Below are 24750 nucleotides of genomic sequence, written 5' to 3' on the forward strand. Positions count from 1 at the left end.
AAAAGGTCCGAGCTCCTTTTATATATGATGAATGCAATGAGTACAAACCAGTGGCTGAAACTAATTCATTTGAACATAAGGAGGATAGAATCACTCGTTCAGAGCTACAAGCGTCGACCATGTTTGAAAATGCAAGGTTATCGAAAGAAACGAAAACTCTAAGCAGCAGTAGCGTTTTAAAAAAAAGAAAAAAACTTTATGTCAAATCAGAATCGCACAATAATTATAAGTTTCAATTTTTTACTGGTATTTTGTAACAATTGCATTAAAATCTTTGTCCACGTTCGTTAACTACATTTGGTAATCACAGAGTCGATCGATTCACGGTAAAATTTTCTAAAATTCACAACATAAATATAACTATTTGTCAAAAAACTCTACTGCTCTATGTTAAAAAAGAAATTAATAAAAAGTTGACGCTTCTGATTAAAAGAATACATACTTGGTAAGTTTTATGAAGGATAAACAGGGAAAGTACAACTAAACCATCAACACATAGAAAATTGTATACCACAGAAAATTATATCTAGTCCAATTCCACAGAACATGTTTACATGAAAACTGTCATTTTTATTTTGTCAGAAGCTGAGTTCGAAGTGCCCGTTCGAATGTGTGTGTGTGAGAATGTATGAAGGGTACGATTGCTTATGTTTCGCATGTCTGTCGAATGTTTAGAAGCAATGTGAGTATGAATGAATAAAGTGCCAGGAAACGTTAATAAATTATAAATTCTAACTTAGGCCGAGTTACTTCTTTAAACGTTGTCCCATCAATATTCAAACAACATTACAAACAATTACAAACATATTTAAAAAAAATGATTTCATTTCACCAAAAAAAATTTCGGGAAAATACCCTGCTACTCTGTGTCTAAAAAATACAATGACAAAATTTAGCTACTGTTAACACTTTAAAATGAAGATATTTTCCAAAGATTTGTGTCAAATATGTTATCAATCAATATACCGGTTGGATTTACTCTTAATTCGGAAAACGACAACATTTTTCCACGGATCATAACTCTATGGAGGATTCGAAAATATCACTGTGCATTCTAATCGGGGATGAAAATACCGGTTCGTGGTCCGCGTTAGCGTATCTGCGATCGCATTCGATACGGATACATGTAATCTATGAACGAGTAAAATGACGAAGCAGTCGTGATAGCACTCTCGTCTTACCATGTAGCTTCACGCAACGCGCATTCGAATGCAAGGGATGCAAGTATGCATGCAATTAAATCGACGTCTAGGGAGAGAGTAATCAGGGAAGGCGTCTCCCGCCCTTCGTGTGCATGCACGGCTACACGCGTGCGTTCGTGCACGATACACGAGGCACACCGCCATGAAGGACGGAAGTATTTCTCATTCCCATTATCGGTTTCTCATTCGCTCTATATTTTACATCGCGTTATGCAGGTAACATAATCGCCGGAACATTATAAATGAAAATGGTTGCATATGTTATGCGACACGACGAAGAAAAATCGAAAAACCGCGGTATCAATTGGAAAATGTTCGCTGTCGGAGAGCAGCCGTTATACAGGGTGTATCGTTTATCTAGTGAAACTCTTCGAGTTTCTATCACTTTCTGCAGATAGATAGATACATTTCTATAAGTTCTTAAACTGTGTGTAAACTGTATAAGCTAAAATTATTTACCCATAAGAACGTTATGAAATTAATCTGTCGTACGACGAATTTTTTACTCGAGTAAGTTTCAGGCTAATTCAGTTAAGACCAAACACGTAGAGTGAGAAATATTGGTTAAGAACAATTGACTACCGCGTTACCTGGAAACAATGTAACTCTGAAACGGGCGTAAATCGGGCCCCATTATATGCTGTGCAGCTCTCGCGTCTTGAGTCAATTCCAAAAGCTAAAAAGTCACAGGGGCAGGGGGAATCGGCTGCACGCGCCATCTCGGTCCTTTCAGAAAACATAGTAGTCGGACCTCCGAGACCCTGCGATTTAGTAAACATAAAAAGCCGCTGCCATGGAAAAATAAAATCCGACGCCAATGTTCGTACGTCTCACTTTATCACATTCCGTTTCGTTCGCGTTCTTTGTCGCGCGACTCGACTAATAACAAGGACGTGCCGAAACTGAGCCGACATAACTAAGGGCCGAGCGTCGTGAGTAGACGGTTTCCCTTGCCTCTGTGCACTTTTAGCTGGGGCTATGAACGTGAGAGGCGAATTATACGTGCGTAGTGTACGCAATGGCGCACTATGGAGCATTTGTCTCCCAAATGTAGTAAAAAGTCCCTTTTCGTGAATACCCCTAAAACCAAAAGAAAAAAAGATACTGAATGAATGATTAATAATGAATTATTAACGTCACTATACAGCTTTAAAGAAGACAACCTCGAAAAGATTAAGAACTAAAATAATCAATTGCAACTTTACTGCTGTTACAATTTAAATAATTCCAACAAATGCGAGAAGAGTTCAATTTGTATGATACTGATTCAATATTCACGGAAATAGTATTTTTTATCGGTTTAGTGTTAAAAGTAGTTCGTGATGAAAGTCCAACAAAACTTTGTCTCGTCTACAACATATTATTGCACCAATGAAAGTACTAAAGTTATTAAAATCACCCATTTATAATTTAACATTTTACAATTACCAAGAATATCACAAAGGAGTTTTCGTAGCAGATCATCATATGACTTTATTCATTCCTGGAGGAGTTTCAATAAAAATCGTAAAAAATTCCACTAAACGCGTTCCTGGGAGTTGGAAAAACATTAAAAACTAGTCATTTTTAGTGCACGGCAGTTGCAGCGTTCATAAAACAAATGTCTTTCATGTCCACGACACAATTGCGGACAAAGTAAACTAAAAACCTCTCTATAAAATGTTGATCGTCGTGCCGTGAACGGAGCTGTAAATTTTCAATAGCTGACATTTATTTTCAATCTCCACGAACTCTTCGACAATTTTTATCTTCGAATGTGTACGCGCGGAAGTAAAATATAGAAAAGTGTGTTTGAAAGAACAGTAATTATCGATAATTAAACGGGAAAGCGATCTTCTGTAAACCGACGTATTAAGAAAATCCAAGTAAGAAACTTCCCACTCGCGCCACGGTCAATTGACATTTCGCAATCGTAAGAATAAAATGAAAATCCTAAGTGGACGTGCTAGTGTACGTGCGCGCGACTCTATTTTCAGAAACTTATACTCCGTTTTAACCGACAATAAATCAGCTGTCGATTAACGAGCCGCGGGTAAGTTCGCGTGTCCCGAACTCGAACCGATTCGAAGTAAGAATCTGGCTCGTTTCCAGGAGTTTTCCAATCGCCTTTTCCCTCGGGATCATCTCGGAACTTCTCAGCTGGGCGATCGGCCATCGGCGTGATAACGAATGCTTTACGAACCGGAAGCGTGACTCCGAGACTTTGTCCCGACTCATTGTTATCTCCTATCTTCCGACCTTTTTTTCAGATAATTCCACGAGCCACCGGAGAAACCGAGGAAAAACCGGCGGACCGGCGATTTTTTCTCGCGTGACATAAACGTCGCGTTTTTTTTCTTCTTCGCGGAATTAAAGGGACCAACCTAGCCTCGCGCAAAATTTCCTTGGCCAGGGGAAAGGATAAGAGACGGGCCGTAAGTACTCGAAATCTTAAAAAGACCTTACGACCTTGCGCGGTGAACTATCGCACGCGTTTGCATATCCTTAGGTAAACCACCCTCTCGCTCCTTGAGCCAAGCCGAATAGTGGGGCTGTGCCAGGAATGCCGAGTAGAAAGTTTCGGAGGCGGGCCAACCACCTACGTATATCCCTGAACACAGAATACCTTAGAGATAAGATCCCCTTGATTCGGGAATTCGGAATTCTCGAGGATCCTTCCGTACCCTATTCCCGAAATTCCTAATAAAGTTCATCTTACTATATAAACACCTTGGACAAGATGATGTCTTCAGTCACTTGTCGGTGCCGGACTGCAAGATTAGTCAGAAAACGAAAGCTGCGATAATTTTGTAAGCAGTGTAGCAATACCGCTGGCTCGGCTTGAAACACCGGAAACCGGTCGGCTTTGTCAAACATAGTTTCAACATAGTCCTTCCTGGAAGTAATTAAAATTGATAAAGAAAATTGTCTTCGTGCATCGAAGTTTCGTTTGTGAAGTATAATATCCTATTGTGTATTTTAGCTGTGGTATGGTGTTTTTAACACAATTAGAAAGAATACAGTAATATACGAGCATAATAAATGATTATTTATTATTTGGAATTCAATTCAGTATGTTTTGGAGGAAACTGATGACTGAAAGTAATTAAATATTGGTTACCTATTGAATGAAACCATTGGTTGACTCTCGATTTCTATGTTACATCATCTGACAATGCTTAATCTTTTACATTTTTTGAAGCTTGAATGTTAACAAAATTTAATTCATTTAGAAAATTGCCATAAAAACAAACTTTTAAACTTAGATAAAGAATAGCGCAGCCCAAATATAGCTGGTATGTCAATCAACTGTTAGGAATTCAATTATTATACTCATAAAATTTCTTTCCTGTGCCTACTTTTGGTAACATTTCTTGAAATTGTCACAAACAAATCCGATAGGTACTTTCGTAATAAATAACAGCTAGTATTTCGATATATAATAATACGAAACATTGATGTTGCAGTAACATTTTTCACGTATTCTTATGTGATCCTAAGAATAGAGTTCAGAAAGAAGCAAAAATGCGACATGCAAAAAAAAGTTGTCGTTCGCCGTAATGGTAAAGTAGATACCTACAATTTTATGTCTTCAGTGATCTAAATTCCAAGAACCTGTTTCTAATAAGTATCTCAAGAATGAAATCGAGGTAACCTTACTGTGTAGTAGCCGTCACAAAGCATATATCTCGTCAGCAAAAAGGTATCTGATTTTTCAAAGATGTCGCTTAAAACACTGAAATTTTCTAAAACACTTGTTAAAAAAGACGTCAGTTGTTGTTACGATAACTATGAAATATAGGTAGCTACAAAAACAGACAAAATCAAAAACCAAAAAAGTTTCTCAAAATTTATATCATTGGTAATCATCTTACTTATATTTACAGCATAGAAACAAAATTGTAATTGTTGCACATTTGAAAGAAATAGTACAAAAAATGGGATATTTTATGCATAATATTACAGATAAAAATAAAAATAAAATAAGAACTTTTTAATTTATTTTTAAACCACGTCTTATAATTATATTAATAAAAATTCTTTTAAACTTATCCTATCAGAGAAAAATTCCAAAAACGATCTGGCTAGGAACCTTCGAACGTCACTGTATATATCTTATATATAAGTTACAATTAATTTATAACTGAAAGTACGTGCATGTTGTTTAATCTGATTATATAGCTGTTAACAGGAGAAAATTCAAATTGATTGTCCTTTCATCAAGGATCATGGCCGGACGCTGTATGTTCTGAATTGCGAAGCAGTAACACTTGGTCCAAAAGAAACAACAAGTACAACGAGGTAAAAGTGATGCAATAAATGGATAACAACTGTTACGTCATGTTTCCGTCGTGAATCCGTCCACTGATGAGAGAACAGTGTTCACGGCCGTGTCTATCGGATCTAGAGACCGCGGTGAAGCATTGACCTTACGAACACTGAGCTTCGCGGAATGTTTTCATTCCATGTTTCCAAACTTCTGGTCCAATTGTGAAACCATCCGTGACCAAAAAACTGTATATGAAAAACATACAGTTGCTACCTTTAATACTTCGACACCAGTATACTTTTCTCTTTACTCCTTTGCTCTGTATTTCAATCAAATATAGAAGAACTGTTAACTTCTTGGACTAGTTGCTTATTGTTAGCCTGTTCGCTTTTCAGCTATTTTCTGAATGTAAAAGCGGAACTGATAATTAAAATAAATCAAAATAAACTTATTGAAAATAAACGACAAAACTCAACTAAGTTGTCTTTATAAACTTCGTTGCAATATTGAATTTCAAATGTAGAAAAACTTCAAAAGGTGTTGCAAAAATAGTAACATAAATTTATTTAAGAAAGAAAGAAAAATTAGATTATACTAATCGATGTATAGCAATGTTCCTCAAATGGTGTGTCGCGACACATTAGTGTGCCGCAAAATCTTAAAAAAAATCTAGCGTGGTTTTTATATTAACATCGTTTTTCGAACGTACGTAAAATATCATTAATAATTTCATTTGAATGCATTTTGGATTTCAGTCAGAGTGGAATATCCAAAATTATCTAAAAGAGCAATAAATATTTTACTCCAATTTTTTACGTTGTACTTATATGAATTCGGACATTTTTCTGGTGACAGTACCAACTAGTCGAAGCAAATACAGAGTAAGGAGACTTGCCTGAACACGTAGCTATAAAAATTTTGAATTTTGCGTATCATTAAATGTTTGTAAATGATGATCGAAGTTTAAAAAAGGGTAGATGCGCGTACTTTGTATGCACTTCTGTTACATTTCTACGAAAAGTGGGTTGGCTAGCACGAATTTGCTATGCGCCATTGGATTCTGCAGACAATTCTGAAGAGGAACCCCCCGCGGGAAGCGTGAGATCGGTTTTTCTTTGGGACAGGGTAAGAAAATGTCCGCGAAGAGCGCGTGCACGGAACTTTCGCGCCACGCGGCCATCGTTCGCCGGCCACAGCTATGCAGGGCCGTGACTACGCGCTGTATAGACCTGGACCCCGGTCACTTCTTATATGTATATATAATGTTTAATTGTTCTATAAATTTTCATAATAGTTATGAGAAAGCTATTCACGATCGTTCTGTTTTAAATAATTTTACCCTTTTTTAAACTTTGATCATCATTTACAAACATTTAATGATACGCAAAATTCAAAATTCGTATAGCTACGTGTTCGGGCAAGTCTCCTTCATTTTCTGTGACAAATTTTAACTGACTATCGTTTTTAGTTTTCACGTAACACTTGGTTTTCTGAAAAATTCGACCGTTTTTGCAAAAACCTAGTTTTTTCGAAAACTGGACGTGATCCAGCAATTTGGTTTTCGAATTCGTATTTTGGGTAATGAATAAGGACCACCTAGTGGCTATTCAAAAACAAAAATCCTGTTCCACAGTGTTACTATCGGACCGAACGCCGCATGTGAACGTATCCCCTTACCCACCTGCAACTTTTAAACCCGTGGTCGCTATCATAAACGTGGAATGTCAACCAGTTAACTGCGTTCGACGAGTATTATAACAGAAAATTTGAAATAACTTATTTCGATGCTGTAAAAGCGTTTTGGATATTAAGAAGTAAAAGTGTCCTAAATATTTAACGATATTATTTTGTTAATACTCTGCATATGTAATGTTATTCTCTCTAGTACCTTAATTAAAACACTACAGTTAGACATTAGTTAACCGAATTTAATTTGAAATACGTTTTGCATGCGCTTCAATGCGACAATAACGGAGTTTAATAACTATCTGCAATAAGAATCAGTATTTTATTTTTGTATGTCCCACCGCATGAATAATAAGAATCCAAAATTGACTCTTCGTGAGCAATTACCGCAGCTTAATACTGGGTTAATTACATTAGAAATCAGGAACTGAAAGCGACCAACTAAATTCACCATTCAATTTGTGCAGCGAACTTGCTGTACGAATAACCACAGTCTGGTTACCAACTCGCACAAACCGCGAACTTTTCTACGCAGATCAAATCATAACGTAAAAAAAGTGCGTCCAAATGTCTCTTGGATCAAGAACGTAAACATCTAGACTCGACTTCATCCCAAACATTAAAATAAAAGTAGAATTAAGTAAAAGAACAACACTGATATTTTTCAGTAAATAGATATCGCTATTCTGAATGTAAAATTATAGGTGAAAAACGTTAATACATCAAATAAACTTTCATTTCACTACGGTTTCTGTTAATTGATTCATAAATGTTTACATTTGCATAAACACCCGCAATCTATTTGCAAGTTATAATTAAGTATGAAATTTACATTTTAATGGATTAATTTAGTCGTATATTGATTATTGAAAAGTTCCGTTATACTTGTTTCGATTAACACTGCACACACCGAGTGTAAACGGCGTTCTTGCAACAATTAACAGAAACAATATCTACATATTTATAACACCCATTGCAATAAGTTTTATATAATTAGTACTACTATATTTGCATCTGTTTAAAAAATACGACCTAACAAACATTAGGAAATTGATTGTCACATACGCTCCAATAAGTATTGTACAATCTATGTTTCGTAAGGTTGTTTAGAATGTTTACATTATATAGTACACGAAATGTCAACACAAACGGTATCAGCATATTAAACTGAAACAGACTAATCGGCTGTAATCTAAAATATTTAAACAAATAAACCAATTAGATTAAATATTTAAACAAATAAACCAACGACGTTCCTGACGTTCTAAATAAACGAAGATTAATTGTCGAAAAGATCATCGATAAATGTGGTGAAAGAGAAATTTAAAAAAAAAATTGGTATCTGCGAATGATAAATGAATACACCAACCAACTGGTAATTCGTAAAATAAAAGAGAATTTGAGAATAAATGTATAAAGAGCCGTTTATTTTGAAAGTGTATAATACTCCCTCCATTTACGCGGAATATTCGTTCCACGTGAATTCACAAATAAAGTTTGTCAGTACAAAAGGAGACAAAATATTGGAGAAAAACGCTGATATAAGTTTTAGAAATACATATTTCTTTCGCATAGTTTAAGAAGAAAGTAATAATAATGACGTTTCAGAAAATAGAAGTACGTTCTTTCCGGTGTCTCCAAATTCAAATCGCCCAAATCAATATCGCATGCAAACAAATTTATCTAAAATAGTATAAAGATATTAAGAACGAGTTTATGTACAGTGATGTTCGTTGAGCTGAGACTCGGTCGAGCGTAGGTGTACCGAGTAGATCTTTGAAAACGATATTTTCAAAAACGAAGTCTCAAATGAAAAACATTCACTGTATATTTTCGACTTGGTTTTTGACATAGAATCAACCCCTGGCCGGTTGTGCTATTAGTTACATAACGTCCTGTATATCGCGACGTGCAAAACACAAAAACAGAAATTTACAGCGGAGTGTAGGTCGCAGTAAAGGATCAGTCAGAGTTTGGTGTAGTGTGAGTGTGAGCGGCATTACGTTTCTTTGTTTTAACAACGGTATCATAAATCACGGTGAGTAAATTGATATTCTGAAAAACTATATCCCAGCGGGTACAAAGAAAATGGAATTACAAAACAATTTTACCCTTATGCACGATAATAATTTGGAGGATACTGCTCGCAAAACAGTGGATCGTATATAATATCTAGAAATAATTGGAAATTTCGCCACAGTTTACAGATATAATCAAAACTTAGCATTAACCGTACATTTTCAAAAAAATAATGTGAAAAAGCGCTTCTAAAAGAATTAAAGCTGCATCAAGTATTAAATTACCCAGTAACTGAATTTTTCCACGCTTGTGCATCAGATTATACACATTTTATGAAGTTAAAAGTATAATAATACGTATTGTACCTATATTTCCATCGATTTTTGAATTTCCGTCAACATGTTTATAACAGACGCAAGTACTTTTATACCAATCAGGTGCAATTTATTATAATAAGTTCTCCAAATGTGTTAATATTCTTCGCTGTATAAAAACTGTATGATAAATGAAACTGTACAAATATTCTCTAGGAATGATTCTATTAATATATTTATTTAATTTATCATAATTTATTGATCCCGTTCAAAAAATCATCATCTATCACGAAATGAATGTTAGAAGCAATAATGATCGACAAAATCATCTAAAAATGTAAACGTGTTGCGAATAGGTATTTTTGAACACCTAGAAAACTAATAAAAATTCCCAAAATGGCTCAAATCAACATGCTATATTATTCAGCTCTCGAATGTACATTTTCTAGAAGCCAACGCCGTTTTCAGAATGAAATATATGAAGACAGTTGCAACGTGCCGCGCCTGAAGATTTCCTGAAGACTTCCGTCTGCCTGGAGGCGATCGTAGGGTTCGTCTCTTAAAATTGAAAACTTCGTAACAGAAAAATCGGTCCTTTGTCCTCAAGGTATCACTCAAGGGTCAGGAAAGAAGCGGGGAGCAGACTTTATTTAATCGAATTGTCAGAATATTTCTTTGATAAGTCGTTTAACTTGTACCGAAGTAACCGATATGTGGAGGATGCATTCAAAGAAATTCAACGGAAAGGAATTTTTAATAGCTACGAAGCGAAACATCTAGAATTATACGCATAATCCGGTCATTTTCCTACAGTTTTTTTTTTATTCTCCCTTGGCTCCAGATAGATAATACAGCGCCGCGTTCTCGAGCATGTAACTATCACCTACATCGGCCGGTGGTCCCTAATTGGCACTTCCGGTGGCGGTAATTTTACGATTTACACTCCGAAGAGGAACTCTCATACTCGATCAAACAGGAAAACTTCTTGCCAGCCCTTCGCAAAAACGAATAAAAGTTGCTGATTATAAATTCCACGAACCTGTAGCGATAAGATAATTGTTTTGGAAACTGCAATTCACAGAATAATATTCGATACTGCATCGTTGTCGTGTCCTATGATACCTACTTGGAAATGAACGATACGTCTTTATGATACGATACGATATCGATGAATTCGTACAACTGAAATGAATGATAACCAAACGTTTTATTAACGATGGCAAATTTAATATCTGTGCACAATGTTGTAATGAATCTTATAATGTAGAAACAAATGGAGATTTTTTAGGACAATGTAACTGTATAAAATAATTTAACTCTGGAACGAACAAGATAGGTATTAAGCTTGTGTATATCTAAAGAATACCTTTTCCATTATTTCTTACTTTATATTACTTAACACTTTTTCTCGTCAGTAATTATTTAATAATTTTTTAAAACTATGAACTAACAACTAACAATTCCTTACAGTGTTTGATAACAATGAACCGAGAGTCCATTTTAAATATCATGATATAATAATTCGTTTTAGAGTAACCGCTTAAAAGACGTTTACTGTATTCTTAAACATATTACAGATTTTCGAAATACGACGACACGTCCAAATATTAAAAGTTATCGGACCTAATATAAAAGAGATGAAAAAATTATTATTTAACAATTTCTTAAGGTTTCGTTATTACGTTCATATATAATAAAATATATAATAAAATACCTAGTAGGTCAAGGATGTCACAATGAGAAACCGTATTATTGGATTTTGAAAATTTATTTTAATATTTCTTACTTTTCCTCTATAATTGAATATTTCTTTAATACAGCACATCAGTCTTCAGACGAAAATAAAGAAAATTTTGAAGACAAATTAGTATTCCCTACAGAGTAATACCTCCAAACTCAACTTTTAGCTAAAAGAATAGTGTATATATAGCTTCTTCTGAAAGATCAAGCATGAATTAGTCACGGAGGCTGCTGACTAATGGAACCGCATAGCAACGCGGGAAATTCTGTAGAAAACCTCTTTCGTCCTGAACACTATCCTCGTTGTGTCATTATTCGGAGCAGTCGCAAACACATTTACATGCGTTCATTAACTGTACTCCTACAATTCATTAAAAACATCTTCTAAAAAGAAAATATAAAAATGTACCCCACAACATTCAAGGAATAATGGCTGAAACTAAGTGACATACGATCATCTGACCAAAATCCTTTGATCCCGTTACGGAAGAAAACAACAAAAATGTTGAATCATTTCGATTTCGTTGAAAACAATTAAACTGGTCGCTATATGTGGGTTCATTATTTTATAGTTTCATACGCTAAACATATAACAATGACAGCACAATAAGACAACAGTTTCCATGCATTTAAGAAACATTTCTACATTTTCGAAAAGCGGACTGTATGTATGCATACACTTATGCCTTTCGTTTCAGACATATCACACGGAAACGCGCGAAACACACTGGCGTGAAAGGATGATTCATGAGATGCAGGATGAGTGGGGTCGAGAGGAAGAGAGAGAGTACGAGAGAAATAGGAAGAGCTAGAGAGAGCGAGAGCGAGAGGAAGAGGGGGGAGAGAGAAAGAGAGAGAGAGAAAGAGACAGAAAGAGACGGAGAGAGAGAAAGAGAGAGAGAAAGATATGGTCACACACGCAGAACACGCGCGACACACAGATGTGCGCGTATGCATATGACGTCTAGAGCTAAAAGCACATTTCACGGGCCAGATGTTCGTCGGGACGGGTAGCGGCGGATTGTCACGCGAAACACATCGTATGCATCAATGGAGGAAACTCTACTGGAAGATCGTATGTGCTTCGGATAAAAGGGGGAACAGAAACAGTAGAGGATAAAGGCACAACTAAAAATTCGTGGACTTACCGCTCTCGATATAAGGAACCAGCAACAGCAGCAGCAGAAATGGAACGTATCCACACGTATCACTGATCATTGTAACCATATTCTCTCGCACAGTTAAAAGCCACTGTTCCGGGGTTAGGTTATTAGCACCACTTCGCGGGTACGCGCGGACAACAATAAACAAAACAACAACGCGACGACGCAAGGAAGTAGCGGGTAGGTAACAGTCACGATAGGGCACAGGGGAACGAGATGCGTCGACGGGCGACGGAACGCTCGCGCGTTATATATGCGGGAAGTAGAAGAGCGGAGGTTCACGGTACGCGCGATGATCAAAGACGCACCGATGTTACGAGTATATTCACTATGTAGCCCGCGTGCCGACCGGACAGCATAGCACACACTCGATCCTGTTTTCACTGACCTTACTTTGTAAACGCGTTCCGTTGTTCGCGCGCGCGACTTTTCGGAGCAGCCGAATCATATGCGTAGCAAGGGAGCTCGGATGGGAAAATGACGGACCAGGGGAGCACACGATACACGGCACACGGCACACGGCACGCCTCGGTTCGAAACTGACGAACTTACGCCATCGTTTACCAAGAATATTATCACTTTCACGCAAACGGTCCTTACCATCGACGATCCGCCCCTCGTAACCTTTTTTTCCCCCTTTTTCCTGTCGCACGGTACTGCTCTGACTCCGATATTTTATTTACTTTCGGTATTTACTACACCGCTACTCTTTCCTCGGCACTGTCCCCCGAACGATGCACCAGCTGACCACTGCTTTTCTCACACTCTTTTACCTGTCGATTCGAGATTTAGGAAACGCATTGCAGCAGCAACAAAACACACGCACGACGTCGGCCAGTCGCCACCATCGCCACTGGCAGTCCTGCCACTGCTGGAGTCCCGACTTCCCTGCCATGTTCGCAATCTGTTTTTCTTTCGTTTCACGCTGTCCCGCCAGGTGGCGATATTTACCGTTCTGCCGAGGAGCCATTGCTCTCCAGCAACGACATCGTGCGTCATCGTTCAGCAACGCGGTTTCAATTCGAGCATTGATCTAACCGGAGATTATTTGGATATTGTTTATATGTGCTTTTAGCGAATTTACATTCTGCGTGCGATTGTAATAGTATTTCTAGGTTAGACATTTTCTTGGTACTATTCAATTGCTGGTATTATTATTATAATGTTGTAAAATGATGTGAAATTTGATCAAATTTCCTGTAGGTAATTTACCCAATTACAGCTGTTTCTGCTTTAGTTATGTTTTAATGTTTTATCATTTATCTTTGTTACCATTTCAGTATAATTATTTCAAGGAGGTAAAAATAAAAGATAAAAATGTTCAGCGCTGAATTGTACGATTTTATGTCTATTAATACTTTAAACTAGTTATCGTGTGCCATTTACATTAATTCTCCGTTGAAATGGACTAATCGCGTGAAAAAATGACAGAAAAATTGTTTGATTTTTTTCAAAATCATATATCAGTTGATACATTAATACAATGCGAAAATTTGAAATAAAAATGATTAGACACACATCTGGTAATATACGTTTAGGAAGAAGAATTTTCAATATGTTTATAGAAATAATTTTACTTGTATTCAATTATGTCTTCATAGCTTTCCGAAATTATTATTCTCACCAAAACTATTCAATTCGAATTGAATTATTTTTGAAACGCTCTATTCATAGTTTTGAAATGTAGATCGAAGGTTTTTTTAGGGAATTTGTGTTTATATAGGTTACGCGCCTTTCAGCAACCAAAAACCCGGGAGTTTCAAACCCTAAACACGGACTAAATTCTTATATTACCAAATTGCTTACCACAAAAGTTTTACTTGTTATTCAAAATAAAATCAATATATTAAATATTGCAATAAACAAATTATAATTCCGAAGTTTATAATGCATTTATTTCTGCACTCGTTTAAAAATGCAATATGACAGAATTAACCTTCATTTCCTAATGAAATTAACCTGTAGCAACTTTTTTGAAATTAAAGAATGTTTATTAGTTTCTTTGATAAAAATTTATCGCGTTTCTTGTTAACATTCGATGCAAGTGTACATTAGAACACAAATGTTTCAAAGTCATTTGGTAATATGAAAAAATGCAAAACACATACACTTCAGAGGAAACCGTTACTCCGAACAAATTTACAAATATAAATAAACATCCTAAAAATATAGCGCACAAGAAAAAGCATAAAAATAATCAGAAGCGCGCTCACGTCGTTTCTGGAGAAGAGATTACTGTTGATCATACAAGTATGTCAATCATGTTATAAATAATTACAGTTTGTCTGTTTCAGTTGAACATTAATTACATTTTATGACAGTACAGCCAACATCTGCGAAGTATCAAGAGTCAAAGGGGCATAAAGCACACACGGGCGCTGCTTCAAGCTCTCAAACTGGAAATAAATCTAACCCAGTGAAAACATTTTTCCTCTGGATAACTCAATGTTGCAGGGCACCGCAACGCAGAAACGCTGCCAAACGGACGAAAAATTTTTGGAAGCGTGTAAAGGATAGAGTGAAAAGGTGTACAAGGAAAAAGAAATCGAGTGATATTGCTGACCAAAGCAGTACTGCAACCACAAAGGACTCACATCCAGAGGCCAGCGAAACTGCAGATAGAAAACATAGTAAAACTAAAAGGTCAAAACAAGGAAGAAAGAAAGTTACATCGGATACTTCCATTAGGAGTCCTATACGTCCAGCAGATGAGAAAGAAGAAGTCATTAAGGATCACGTTCTAGAAAAGGGTTTCCCCGATTTTACAAAAAGTTGTTGTTACATGTGTGCCAATGCAATGACAATCACTGGTATGATATCTAACAAAATTGACAAATCACATATATCGATACAAACTTCTAGTTCTGTCAAAGAAACAGTGGATAAGGGTAGTAGCCCGGTCTCTTATGTTCGAACAGTACAGTCCTCCGTTAAAGTGAAAATACGTAACGTTGGAACTAATTTTCCGGACGATAAAAAAGCCAAGAAAACGAAAATGAGACCCAAATTGAAACTGAAAAATCTGAAGGAAACAATTTTACCGAAACTACCGAAAGTTCCGAGTATGCCAAAAATGCCAAAAATGCCTAAACTTCCACAGGCTCCGAAATTTTCAAAGCAGCCACGGACACGAACGGTTGCTTGTGCAACAGACACATCGACGAAATATACAAACACTCCGCAATGTATGGCGAGACGTGGAACTCAATGTGTACGGGAAACTAAGTAATATTCCTTTTTCGGTCAATGTACTGTAATTGTATCTGTAATTTGACAAAACTGTTAAGAATCCGAACTCTGTTTCCATATTGTAAATAAACATTTTATTAAGACACGAACAAAATCTGCAGAGGGTTAATAGAACTTATTAAAAACAGGAGTGCCCTTAGTGGTTATTCTCCTACAATATTAATACGTTTTCTATTGTGTTATGTCAACACTGTGAACTTAAAACTGTGAGGCTTTACGAAAATAACAAACAACTGAATGACAACGGATTCCCGAAATTTTTGTAGCAACCTACGTATTGTTGGTAAAGTTAGCTATACGCTGTCTGACTTATATCCCACCATCTTTTTCACGTGTAGTGTAGTCATCGTTTTATCATTCATTTTACACTATTCCGTTAAAAATATTACACTAGGAATAAGAAATTTTACAAGAATAAAACATAAACAACGAACAATGACCTGATTTTTTCACAGAAAACAAAACCTAATTAAAAATTCCATCTTAAATTCTATCTAAATTATTTGCATTATGTGGGTCGGTAATGCTTCAGGAAATTAATGGTTACATATATGGTAGTCGGTATGGAAATATTAATGAATTATATGTGTGATTATCTTTCCTTATTAGAATAAAATTATTAAAAGATTATCAAAGATCGAGATCTCCTTTGAACTTCGAAAGCCTGAAGGTAGTCAAGATCGCCTACCGTTTTTAACCCACCCCTGAAAATGTGCATCATTTTTTCACATATAGAATGTTTGGTAACAAGTGGAGGAAAGTTTAAAGAATAGTTTGTCATGGTAATATAAAGCAAAAATCACGAGTAAAACAAGGCTTTCAGCATCGTTTCTAAAGTATTTATAATTAAAACCTACCAAAAGCGGACCTGTTTCATGGTTCTAACGTGTTCTACGTGCGTAATTGTTATCAAATTTTTATAGTGTAGAGAAATTTTTAAATCAGATATTATTTTTCTGCACTTTTCATAAAAGCAGAAAATAATCCTTCGACAATGATTCACGTTATGTAAATAAAGATTTTATTCCAATTGTAATTCAATAGAAATATTTGTAGAATTTAAAATAATATAAAAAAGACCACTAAATATAAATCAACAATGAGACATTATTCAAAATTGTACATCTAATTTATTCATAAATCTTTTTAGCTAAACTTTCATACGAATGTTGAAAATAATGCTAAATAAGATAAAACAAGTGTGTCATATCTGTAATGATCTTTAAAATGTTTGTCGAGATAAAAATTAAGTCTTATTGCTCGAAATTAATCTAATTCCTGTTATTTAGTTAAACATCTAACCGTTTTAATGTTAATGTACTGAAAATACAGGATTAAACTAAATATACAATTGATGATTAAAAACGTTTCCGTATCTAGTATATAATATTTCTTTGTTTTACAGAAGTTATTTCATTGTTCTATTTATATAAATAGTAAAATATTTTATACAGTTTAGTTATATGGAGATTTACTAATGGTTATTTATGTACTAATTTAAATTTAAATTATCTATTTAATATTATCACACTATAAAATACACTCTTCTATCGTACATAACACAAATAATTATGCTTTCTGAAGCGTCGCCTCATGTACGATTATTGAATTCTCAATGGCACGACTTTTAAATTTAATTCTTCGTTATTAAACACCCAATAAATGTATTTAAGAAAACAATAGAAATTGCTTGGTCAATATTAAGTGTATTTATCATCGCCGCTACTTTATATACATACCTAAAACATTCATATTGTTAAATATACAATGTGTCTCATACATTTCTGATAACTTAATATTCACATTTTATATAGCCATTTTTTCTACTTGAACTTATTAAATTAAATGTTTTTGACTGTAATTTAATTAAAAAACCTATTTTCCATAGTTGGTATAGTCACATTTTTAATACACTTCGGCGTCACGCGATTCACGATCGGCTAAGTAGTGCGAATCGATATCAGTTCAGACAGTATCTGGAGACGATACCACAGGTCGTGACGATATCGTTGCCACGTTCACGTTAGCGTCATCTGATGTTGGATTCCCAAACACCAGGGGTGAAGTGTAATACGGCAACAGAGGGTACTGTGTTGGTGGGAAATACGGAGGTGGAAACAGCCCCTGTCTCTGAGCAATTTTCAGCCTCGAGGTAAGTTGTTTCTTCCATTTGGTACGCCGATTTTGGAACCATGTCTTAATCTGCACTTCCGTGAGATTCAGTGATTTCGACAGTTCCATTCTTTTGCTCACGCTCAAATACTTGTCAATCTGAAATGAAAGTTCGATTTCCAATTATACAAATAGTGTGATGTACATATCTCATAAGATGTACATTTTTATACGCTAATCAAATCGAATTACGAATATTCGTAATATTGTTTTATTCCTACAATTCGAAGAATTTTCTTCTGAAACACCCTATATGTAAACATAACTTGTTTTTATTCTTTTAACTATTAAAGCCTCTTTGAAAGCGCCACAACTACTTGAAAATTGAATTCTCACGTCAAAATTATAATATTTCATGCTAAATCGCTATACTTAGAATTTGTTTGATCAAATGAGTGAAAATGTTTAACTGATTGATTGAACATAGAGTGGAGCAAACGGAAGAATTTGTGGAGTGAGAAATATTCGATACAAATAATTGTAGTTCATAAATGAATGATATCACTTTAACCTATTTTGCTCAATTTTACTAATAGCACATTCTTTCCGTGTATATGATCCCCTCGCACTCATATAAGTACATATATTTATTAAATAAGTGTTTAGCAATATCCTCAAAAAATTTGAATATATTTTTTAAGGATGTTTTTCATAAGAAAATACCATTTTCTTTAAATTAAAAGATAATTGTTTGCCTGACAAAATGAATTAATGAATATTATGGAATATTTACTTCAATAATCAGTAACTAATATAAATAAACATTTATAAATGTAGTATTTTAATATTAACTCATAACAGTGTAATAAATACAACGAAGTTGAATAATAGACTTTTAAGATTGATGTTTTCTCAATAAAAGAAATTCTATTCAGTGTATCATGTTCAGTTATTTGTATAATGTTTTAGCGACTCAATTTAAAAGTATAGGATGAAAAATAATGAGACAACTTTGTGAGAAAAAAACTTTCCATAAATGTTACTGGTAACAGTACGTCTGTTAATGAAATAATTATAAAGATGTAAAGTGTAAAAACGATAAAAATATATTTGAAACACACTATGATGTATTTGTCCATGAAAACTTTTTATATTGACGAAACGTCGAATATCGCAAACAACTCTTAAAATAAGAATAACAGAACATATCTTATGAACTGATGAAAAATATAGCAAAGTTAATACTTACATTATTTTGTGAATAGCCTATGAGAAATAAACTTTATTTCTTTATATTTAAACTAAATGATACTCAAGTAAAATACGTTAGACATGAATGCTACAGGTACATATATTTATAAAATAGAAATACTTAAGGATATCTTCAGTAATAAAAACTTCACTCTAATATTGTTACCTATATGCATTTTATATACGTCAACATACCTTGAATTCTGCTTCAAGTCTTTCCAATTGTTTCGCGCTGTATGCTTGTCGAGGTTTTCGATCGATTCCCGGCTTCCTGGACCGTCTCCCACTTGGTTTAGGCGCTACACAAAAATAACAAAATGAGTAACATTGAATCGAATTACGTATACATTAGGCGCGAGATAGACAGATTTGAAGGTAAACTGAAAAGTTTCAACGAAGTTAAATATTACTTGAATAGCACCTCCGCGGGAATGACATTTCACAGGGAAAGACCTTCCTGAAGATTTACGACCGCGATAATAAAAATTTAACATTATAATCATGCCTCTTAATTGTTCGGCCAACTTCGTCAGCTTGTACTCAATTACCACTTTCTCCGGTTCGGTCTACTCATTGGACCACGTCTAGAGTTACTGAGCGTGTCTAAAACATGTGGGATTGTTTGAGGAACGTGTGACATCTTACAGTCAATATAAAGCAGAATGTGGTAAAGAGTTGGACAAACAGTTTATACCGAGGAACGTTTGGCTGCGATTATCATTATGGTGCAAAGAAGTTCCACACATTTCCGTTCAAGGGGTTATATGAGGTATTATACCGTTGTTAGTCGCATTTAGATAACACGACACTGCGGTGTCCCTTGTATAAAAAATTGGCCTTTATTATCATAGTTACGCTCAGCGAGTCATAAGTATTGTGGTGCATTTTGCAATGGCAATTATTATTTTTAGCAGTCTTTCATTTTTATTAAGTGGCTATGTTGTGAAATTGGAAAATTGCTTTTTAAATTTATCGAAGAATAGTTTTATTCGAAGTCTTTGGATTGATATCGTGTAATTTAGATTTAGGAATTTTAAGTTACTTTTCTTATATTTTGTACTTATTTTTTTGCGGCTGTAAATAGTTTTAAAAATTATTCTATTACTTCCATTATTAAATTCTAATGATCACGACGATTTCATATAGAATTGAAAATGTTTATTTGTGTCTAGTACTCGGTTTGTCGTCTAGTCCTTAATTTCTAGTCCACTAAATATCGCATTTCTATGATGTAATAAATAATTATTATTACACTTGCGCACAAAATTCTTTAATGAACATTATTTTCGTTATATTATTTTCGAAGATTTTTTTCAGATGCATTATTTATAACATTTCCACCGCTACTACCTCCTGTATAAAGTAACTAAATGAAAAATTACTGTTATAATTTTTTAAATGTTTAAATAACTGCAATATTATAAATTCTAAAAATAAGAAATTAGAAGGATGGGTAATATTTTCAAAATTTGTTATAAAATATGGTTTTGAAATATATTTAACAATGACTTTTTATAAAATGTAACAGATGATACTAATTGTTCAAAAGTTTTTCGTCGTAGAATTTTATCTTAAATTTTTGTGAGCTACACGAAAAACGAAAATTCATTATAAATGTAGATTTTAATTCGTTTGTATAAATTAATCCAGACGAATTTGTCGCGCAAATTGATTATATTCTCCAGAAGATGGGAGACTACTGGTCAAGGAGGGAACTTTTTGATGAAGAAGAAAAACCGGCAGAACCAAGATTTACGAGTGTACGGACACATTTAGCACATTTCTGGAAGGTGGTTAGAGTAACGTCGCTGATAAATGGGCTCCTAACAGCATGGCGGATAGTAGCGAAAGAAGAGAAATAACAATGGCGGATTGAAATCTCCAACGAATATTATTCATGTTTTCTATACTTGCCGGTTTCGGAAATGGTTAAAACACTTCTTAGTGCACAACTGATATCGTGAATATTTGTTTAAAATTATTAATGACGAAGAAAAGTTTATATAAACATTATACATACACATATCCAGTTACAATCTGCATATAGTATCAAAATTCTCATGTCCTGTTTTTCATTTAAACGATTAATTTCATATTAACGAGTACCGATGAAATATTTTTTCACGCTTATTATGAGTTTAATCAACGTTTATTGCTCGTTCAAATTCTAATCTAAATTTTTAAAGTTTAAAATACTTCAAACTTGTTATTGTACATCACAGCATCTTAATATCTTTGAAAGTTAATAGAATTTCATTCCTTTCGTCGACACGCAAGAAATGATATCAAGAACAGAATAAATCTTTTCGGAAATATTACACATACATATTTTCATATATTTCTACAGAATATTTTCAGAAACAATACACACACACATGCTACTCGAACGAAAAAAGATACTGCACTAGATGCATGCCAGAAGATGAAGAAACACAGTAAAATGTGCACGCAGTTTGCATGAAAATTATCTAACAACGTTTGTAGAATCCTTCAGTGTTGTTTCTAAGAACTAATTCAAACCTTGTTCACAAATAACGCTAATTATTGTATAATTTACTCCACTATAATTTATTCTAAAACGAATGGGTGATGAATCACGTTAACTAAATATTTTATATAGCAGCTAACATATCGAAATTAAGGGGATACAACACCCCAGCTGTTAATGCGACGTTCGCGTGTCGAAAAGCTGTTACCGCAGACGCCTCGAGTAATGTCCAATATTCCCCACAGCCGAGAAAGAATACGACGATTTTGCTTTTCTCTGCATTGTTCGCGAAAATGGGATTACGACGATAAGTTATTGCGAGCAGATAATTAGAGTCTTTTGTCGTGGTAAAAGGGAAACGTACGCGATTCTGTTACTTCAAAGAAGGCGTAGAACGTTTTATATATTTCCATGAAATACGAAGAAAGAAAATCTAGCCATCATATAATAAGAACTACGCGAGAAGGCATTTATTGTTACCATTTAAATTTGTGAGATATCATTATTGATGTCTCATAACTTCTGATTCTTCTTACGAAAATATAATGTGATTGTCTAGTTCACATGTTTACCTAAATTCATGTGCTTAATATTTAATCTGTGTGCGGGTCAAATCCAAATGCGTTATTTATTTATTTGAGTTTGTAATTAGAAGCTAATAATATATTATTCTTGGAATTAAGTTAGTAGAAATATTCTTTAAGTTGTTTCATATACTACCGACTATTGATCTCACTATTTATTTTGATTTTATGTAGTGTGTATTACATTGCGAATTTAATGTTCATTACTTGTAATTACACTGGTCTAGAAAATTTAACTTTCTTTTTGTCATAGAATCTGTAATATATATAATATACAATCCATTTTTCTCCATTGTTCACAGTTTTTGAAAAAATCACTTTTTTAACTTCGAACATTTATTGTGTCTTAATTACGACAATTTCTTAAACTTTTCTTACACAATATCATTCTAGGGATCTTCTTGAATACAATCATGTAGATTTTAATGGCATTGTAGACGTTTAAACATGTTTAAACAATGCTGAAAGGCAAAACGGCACACGAAACGCACTAATCTTTGCGGATATTTTCAATTTATTTCAAAAACTAAGACTTTGGGAGAAAATTTAATTTCAGCATGCGATAGAGCAAGCATCTACCTTGCGGAATCCGTGATAAAAGTTCCGTGACGTATTTAGTTTTCAATGATAAATAGTTGCGCGAAACATAAAGTACCAACAGTGATGCTCAATGTCAACGCGTGTCTCTCCTGATGCGCATTGCTACCACAGCTATTCGATTTATATGCGTTGGCATTGAGCATCACTGTTAGTACCTTACATTTCGCGTATTAGCATGATTGTGTACAGGAAGGTTCATAGAATAATACTGTGCAACGAAAGTTTCACAAATTTTCATAATTGAAACACAACAAAGAATGAAAGTTGGAAAATTGAGTTCCTTCTGAAAACAGATTTTCGTAAAAACTGTGGATGGTAGAGAAAACTGGATCGCATATTCGAATTCAACATAAGAAACGCAGAAATCTTCTGTGACAAAAATCGTGTTAGCCAATGTTATTAATAAGATGCATAGACTTGCCTTGCAAACCAAACAATTGGCCAGGTTTCGTTTGAGTGAACCAACTGTTGTATAAAAGGGATGCAGAAGCGAAAGATGTTGCTGAATATCCAGATGGATCTGCAAATGTAACTTCAGAATATGACAAACCCGTCGGCCCATATAGTCCCATATCTGTAACATAATAAATTGTTCTTTAAAATATAAAAATCTAGCGTATCTGATGTGATATTGTTAGATAAATACATATATCTAGCACATTTCGTATTTATTATATTAACCTACACAAAGAAATTAACTCATTTTTGATAAAGTGTGAGGGAAAAAATTATTGTATCAACAATTAATATTATAGAAAAACATCAGCTTTTTATATTGTTATTTATACAATATTTATATAGTATATATTATTATATAAATTGATAACTGATATGTTCATTTTGGCGGGATTATACTGAAATATAATAGTTTCAAACATGTTTATAATGCGAGAATAAAAATTTCTTAGTATATCATGTAACGTTACAACAAAATTTCATACGTAAAAGTTAATAATAAATATTCTGCTGTCAGTATAATCCATTAACAAATTCAACAGTGATATATTTGTGTATATTGTTTCGTAGTATAAATTATACCTGAATGCATAGCAGGAATCGCCGTTGGTTTAATAAACTGTATTTCTTCTGCTTTCTCGTCCCTTTCGTCCTGCTCCTCGTCCTTGTCTTCCGAATTATTATAACTAGATGACACTTCCGCATCTTTTTCTTCGTGCCTTCCAAGAATATTGTCAATCGTGAACGCACTAGACACAACAATTGCGGGTGAAGTTTTCCGTTCAATTTGATTCCTGTGAATCTCCTTGTAGCTTTCATTGCTAGAATCGGATGCGTATTCCATTGTGTCTCGATGATTATTAAAAACCTTCAGGACTCTTTCGCGATCTTCTTTGGTCTGTTCATACGTATTATCAACAAATTCGATACTGTCAATGCTTCGTGATGCAGATGTTTGCCGAAGATCATAAATCTCATCGTTCACATTGTGATTCTGATAAGGTTCCATCGCCAATAATTTTATTGCACATCCTACCTCGACTTTCTAAATGACAAACCCCACTTCAATTATCTATCCATGCACTTTCAAATAAACTTGCAATCGAAGCCTGTTCAACGTAAGAGAATTAAATTTCACGTCAATTTTCAGGTATAATCACAATTATTTTTCAAGATTACATTGCGTTGCACTCTCATCTCTCCCTGAAAGTGGTCTGTTATCCATTTTGTCTTCAATGGAACACACTAATTTATTCATTTTTTATCACTATCTTGGAAAACCGATCTAAAATACTGTTTTCTACGAGCGATGGAAGCCTCGCATTCATTTGATCACCGGAACACGATATTCTATCAGTTTACCTCGCACCAATCTCTTGGTGGCATTTCGACTAATCTCCCTCTCAACCTTCCGAAAGCAAGTACTTCCAAATGTATGACAGGTGGCACGTGTCCGTGGTCCAGAAGGACCTCCCAGCTTCCCCACCATCGGTTTGTGAGGGAAGGTCATCCTATGAAGCTGGAAGAGCATCTCGCTGCAAAGACTCCCCACCCTCGCACTCCCACTCGTATCTGTTTCTTGATCGGAGTAGGGGTCAAAAGCTTATTCACACTGCTTTAACGTTACTTTACTATAA

The 24750-nt window shown here is 34.6% G+C and overlaps 2 protein-coding genes across 5 annotated transcripts in view; both read right to left on the reverse strand.

The window, feature by feature from the left end:
• Positions 1-13258, reverse strand: part of kuz (zinc-dependent metalloprotease kuz) — a 163626-nt gene extending 150368 nt beyond the window's left edge. For all 3 annotated transcript variants that reach the window (XM_031982006.2, XM_031982005.2, XM_031982004.2), the window contains exon 1: positions 12359-13258. In XM_031982006.2, the coding sequence (XP_031837866.1) occupies positions 12359-12437 (79 nt within the window). In that variant the 5' untranslated portion in view covers positions 12438-13258. The remainder of the gene's footprint in view (positions 1-12358) is intronic.
• A 4143-nt stretch (positions 13259-17401) lies between these two features.
• On the reverse strand, positions 17402-24605 carry LOC116429292 (uncharacterized). 2 transcript variants are annotated; one of them, XM_076365580.1, is made up of 5 exons: positions 24476-24532; positions 23696-24011; positions 23079-23231; positions 19181-19284; positions 17402-17893 (listed from the first exon to the last, which is right to left on the reverse strand). In XM_076365580.1, the coding sequence occupies exons 1-5, from the start codon at positions 24497-24499 to the stop codon at positions 17588-17590; spliced, it is 903 nt and encodes a 300-aa protein (XP_076221695.1). In that variant the 5' UTR covers positions 24500-24532; the 3' UTR covers positions 17402-17587. The 2 variants fall into 2 exon arrangements, with proteins under 2 accessions (XP_076221695.1, XP_076221694.1); XM_076365579.1 differs by having other exon boundaries at positions 23696-24605.
• Between the last annotated feature and the right edge of the window lie 145 nt (positions 24606-24750).

The sequence above is a fragment of the Nomia melanderi genome, chromosome 3 (assembly GCF_051020985.1).
Source record: "Nomia melanderi isolate GNS246 chromosome 3, iyNomMela1, whole genome shotgun sequence".
In the NCBI taxonomy this organism is placed as follows: domain Eukaryota; kingdom Metazoa; phylum Arthropoda; class Insecta; order Hymenoptera; family Halictidae; genus Nomia; species Nomia melanderi.

Bases quoted from the DNA above. Each gene is read 5' to 3' on its own strand.
- LOC116429292 (XM_076365579.1), bottom strand. From the start codon at position 24,122: ATGGAACCTTATCAGAATCACAATGTGAACGATGAGATTTATGATCTT. The intron at 23,232-23,695 runs GTATAATTTATA...ATTATGTTACAG, and splicing joins GATTCCTGCTATGCATTCAG to ATATGGGACTATATGGGCCG. The intron at 19,285-23,078 runs GCAAGTCTATGC...ATTTTTGTGTAG, and splicing joins CCAATTGTTTGGTTTGCAAG to CGCCTAAACCAAGTGGGAGA.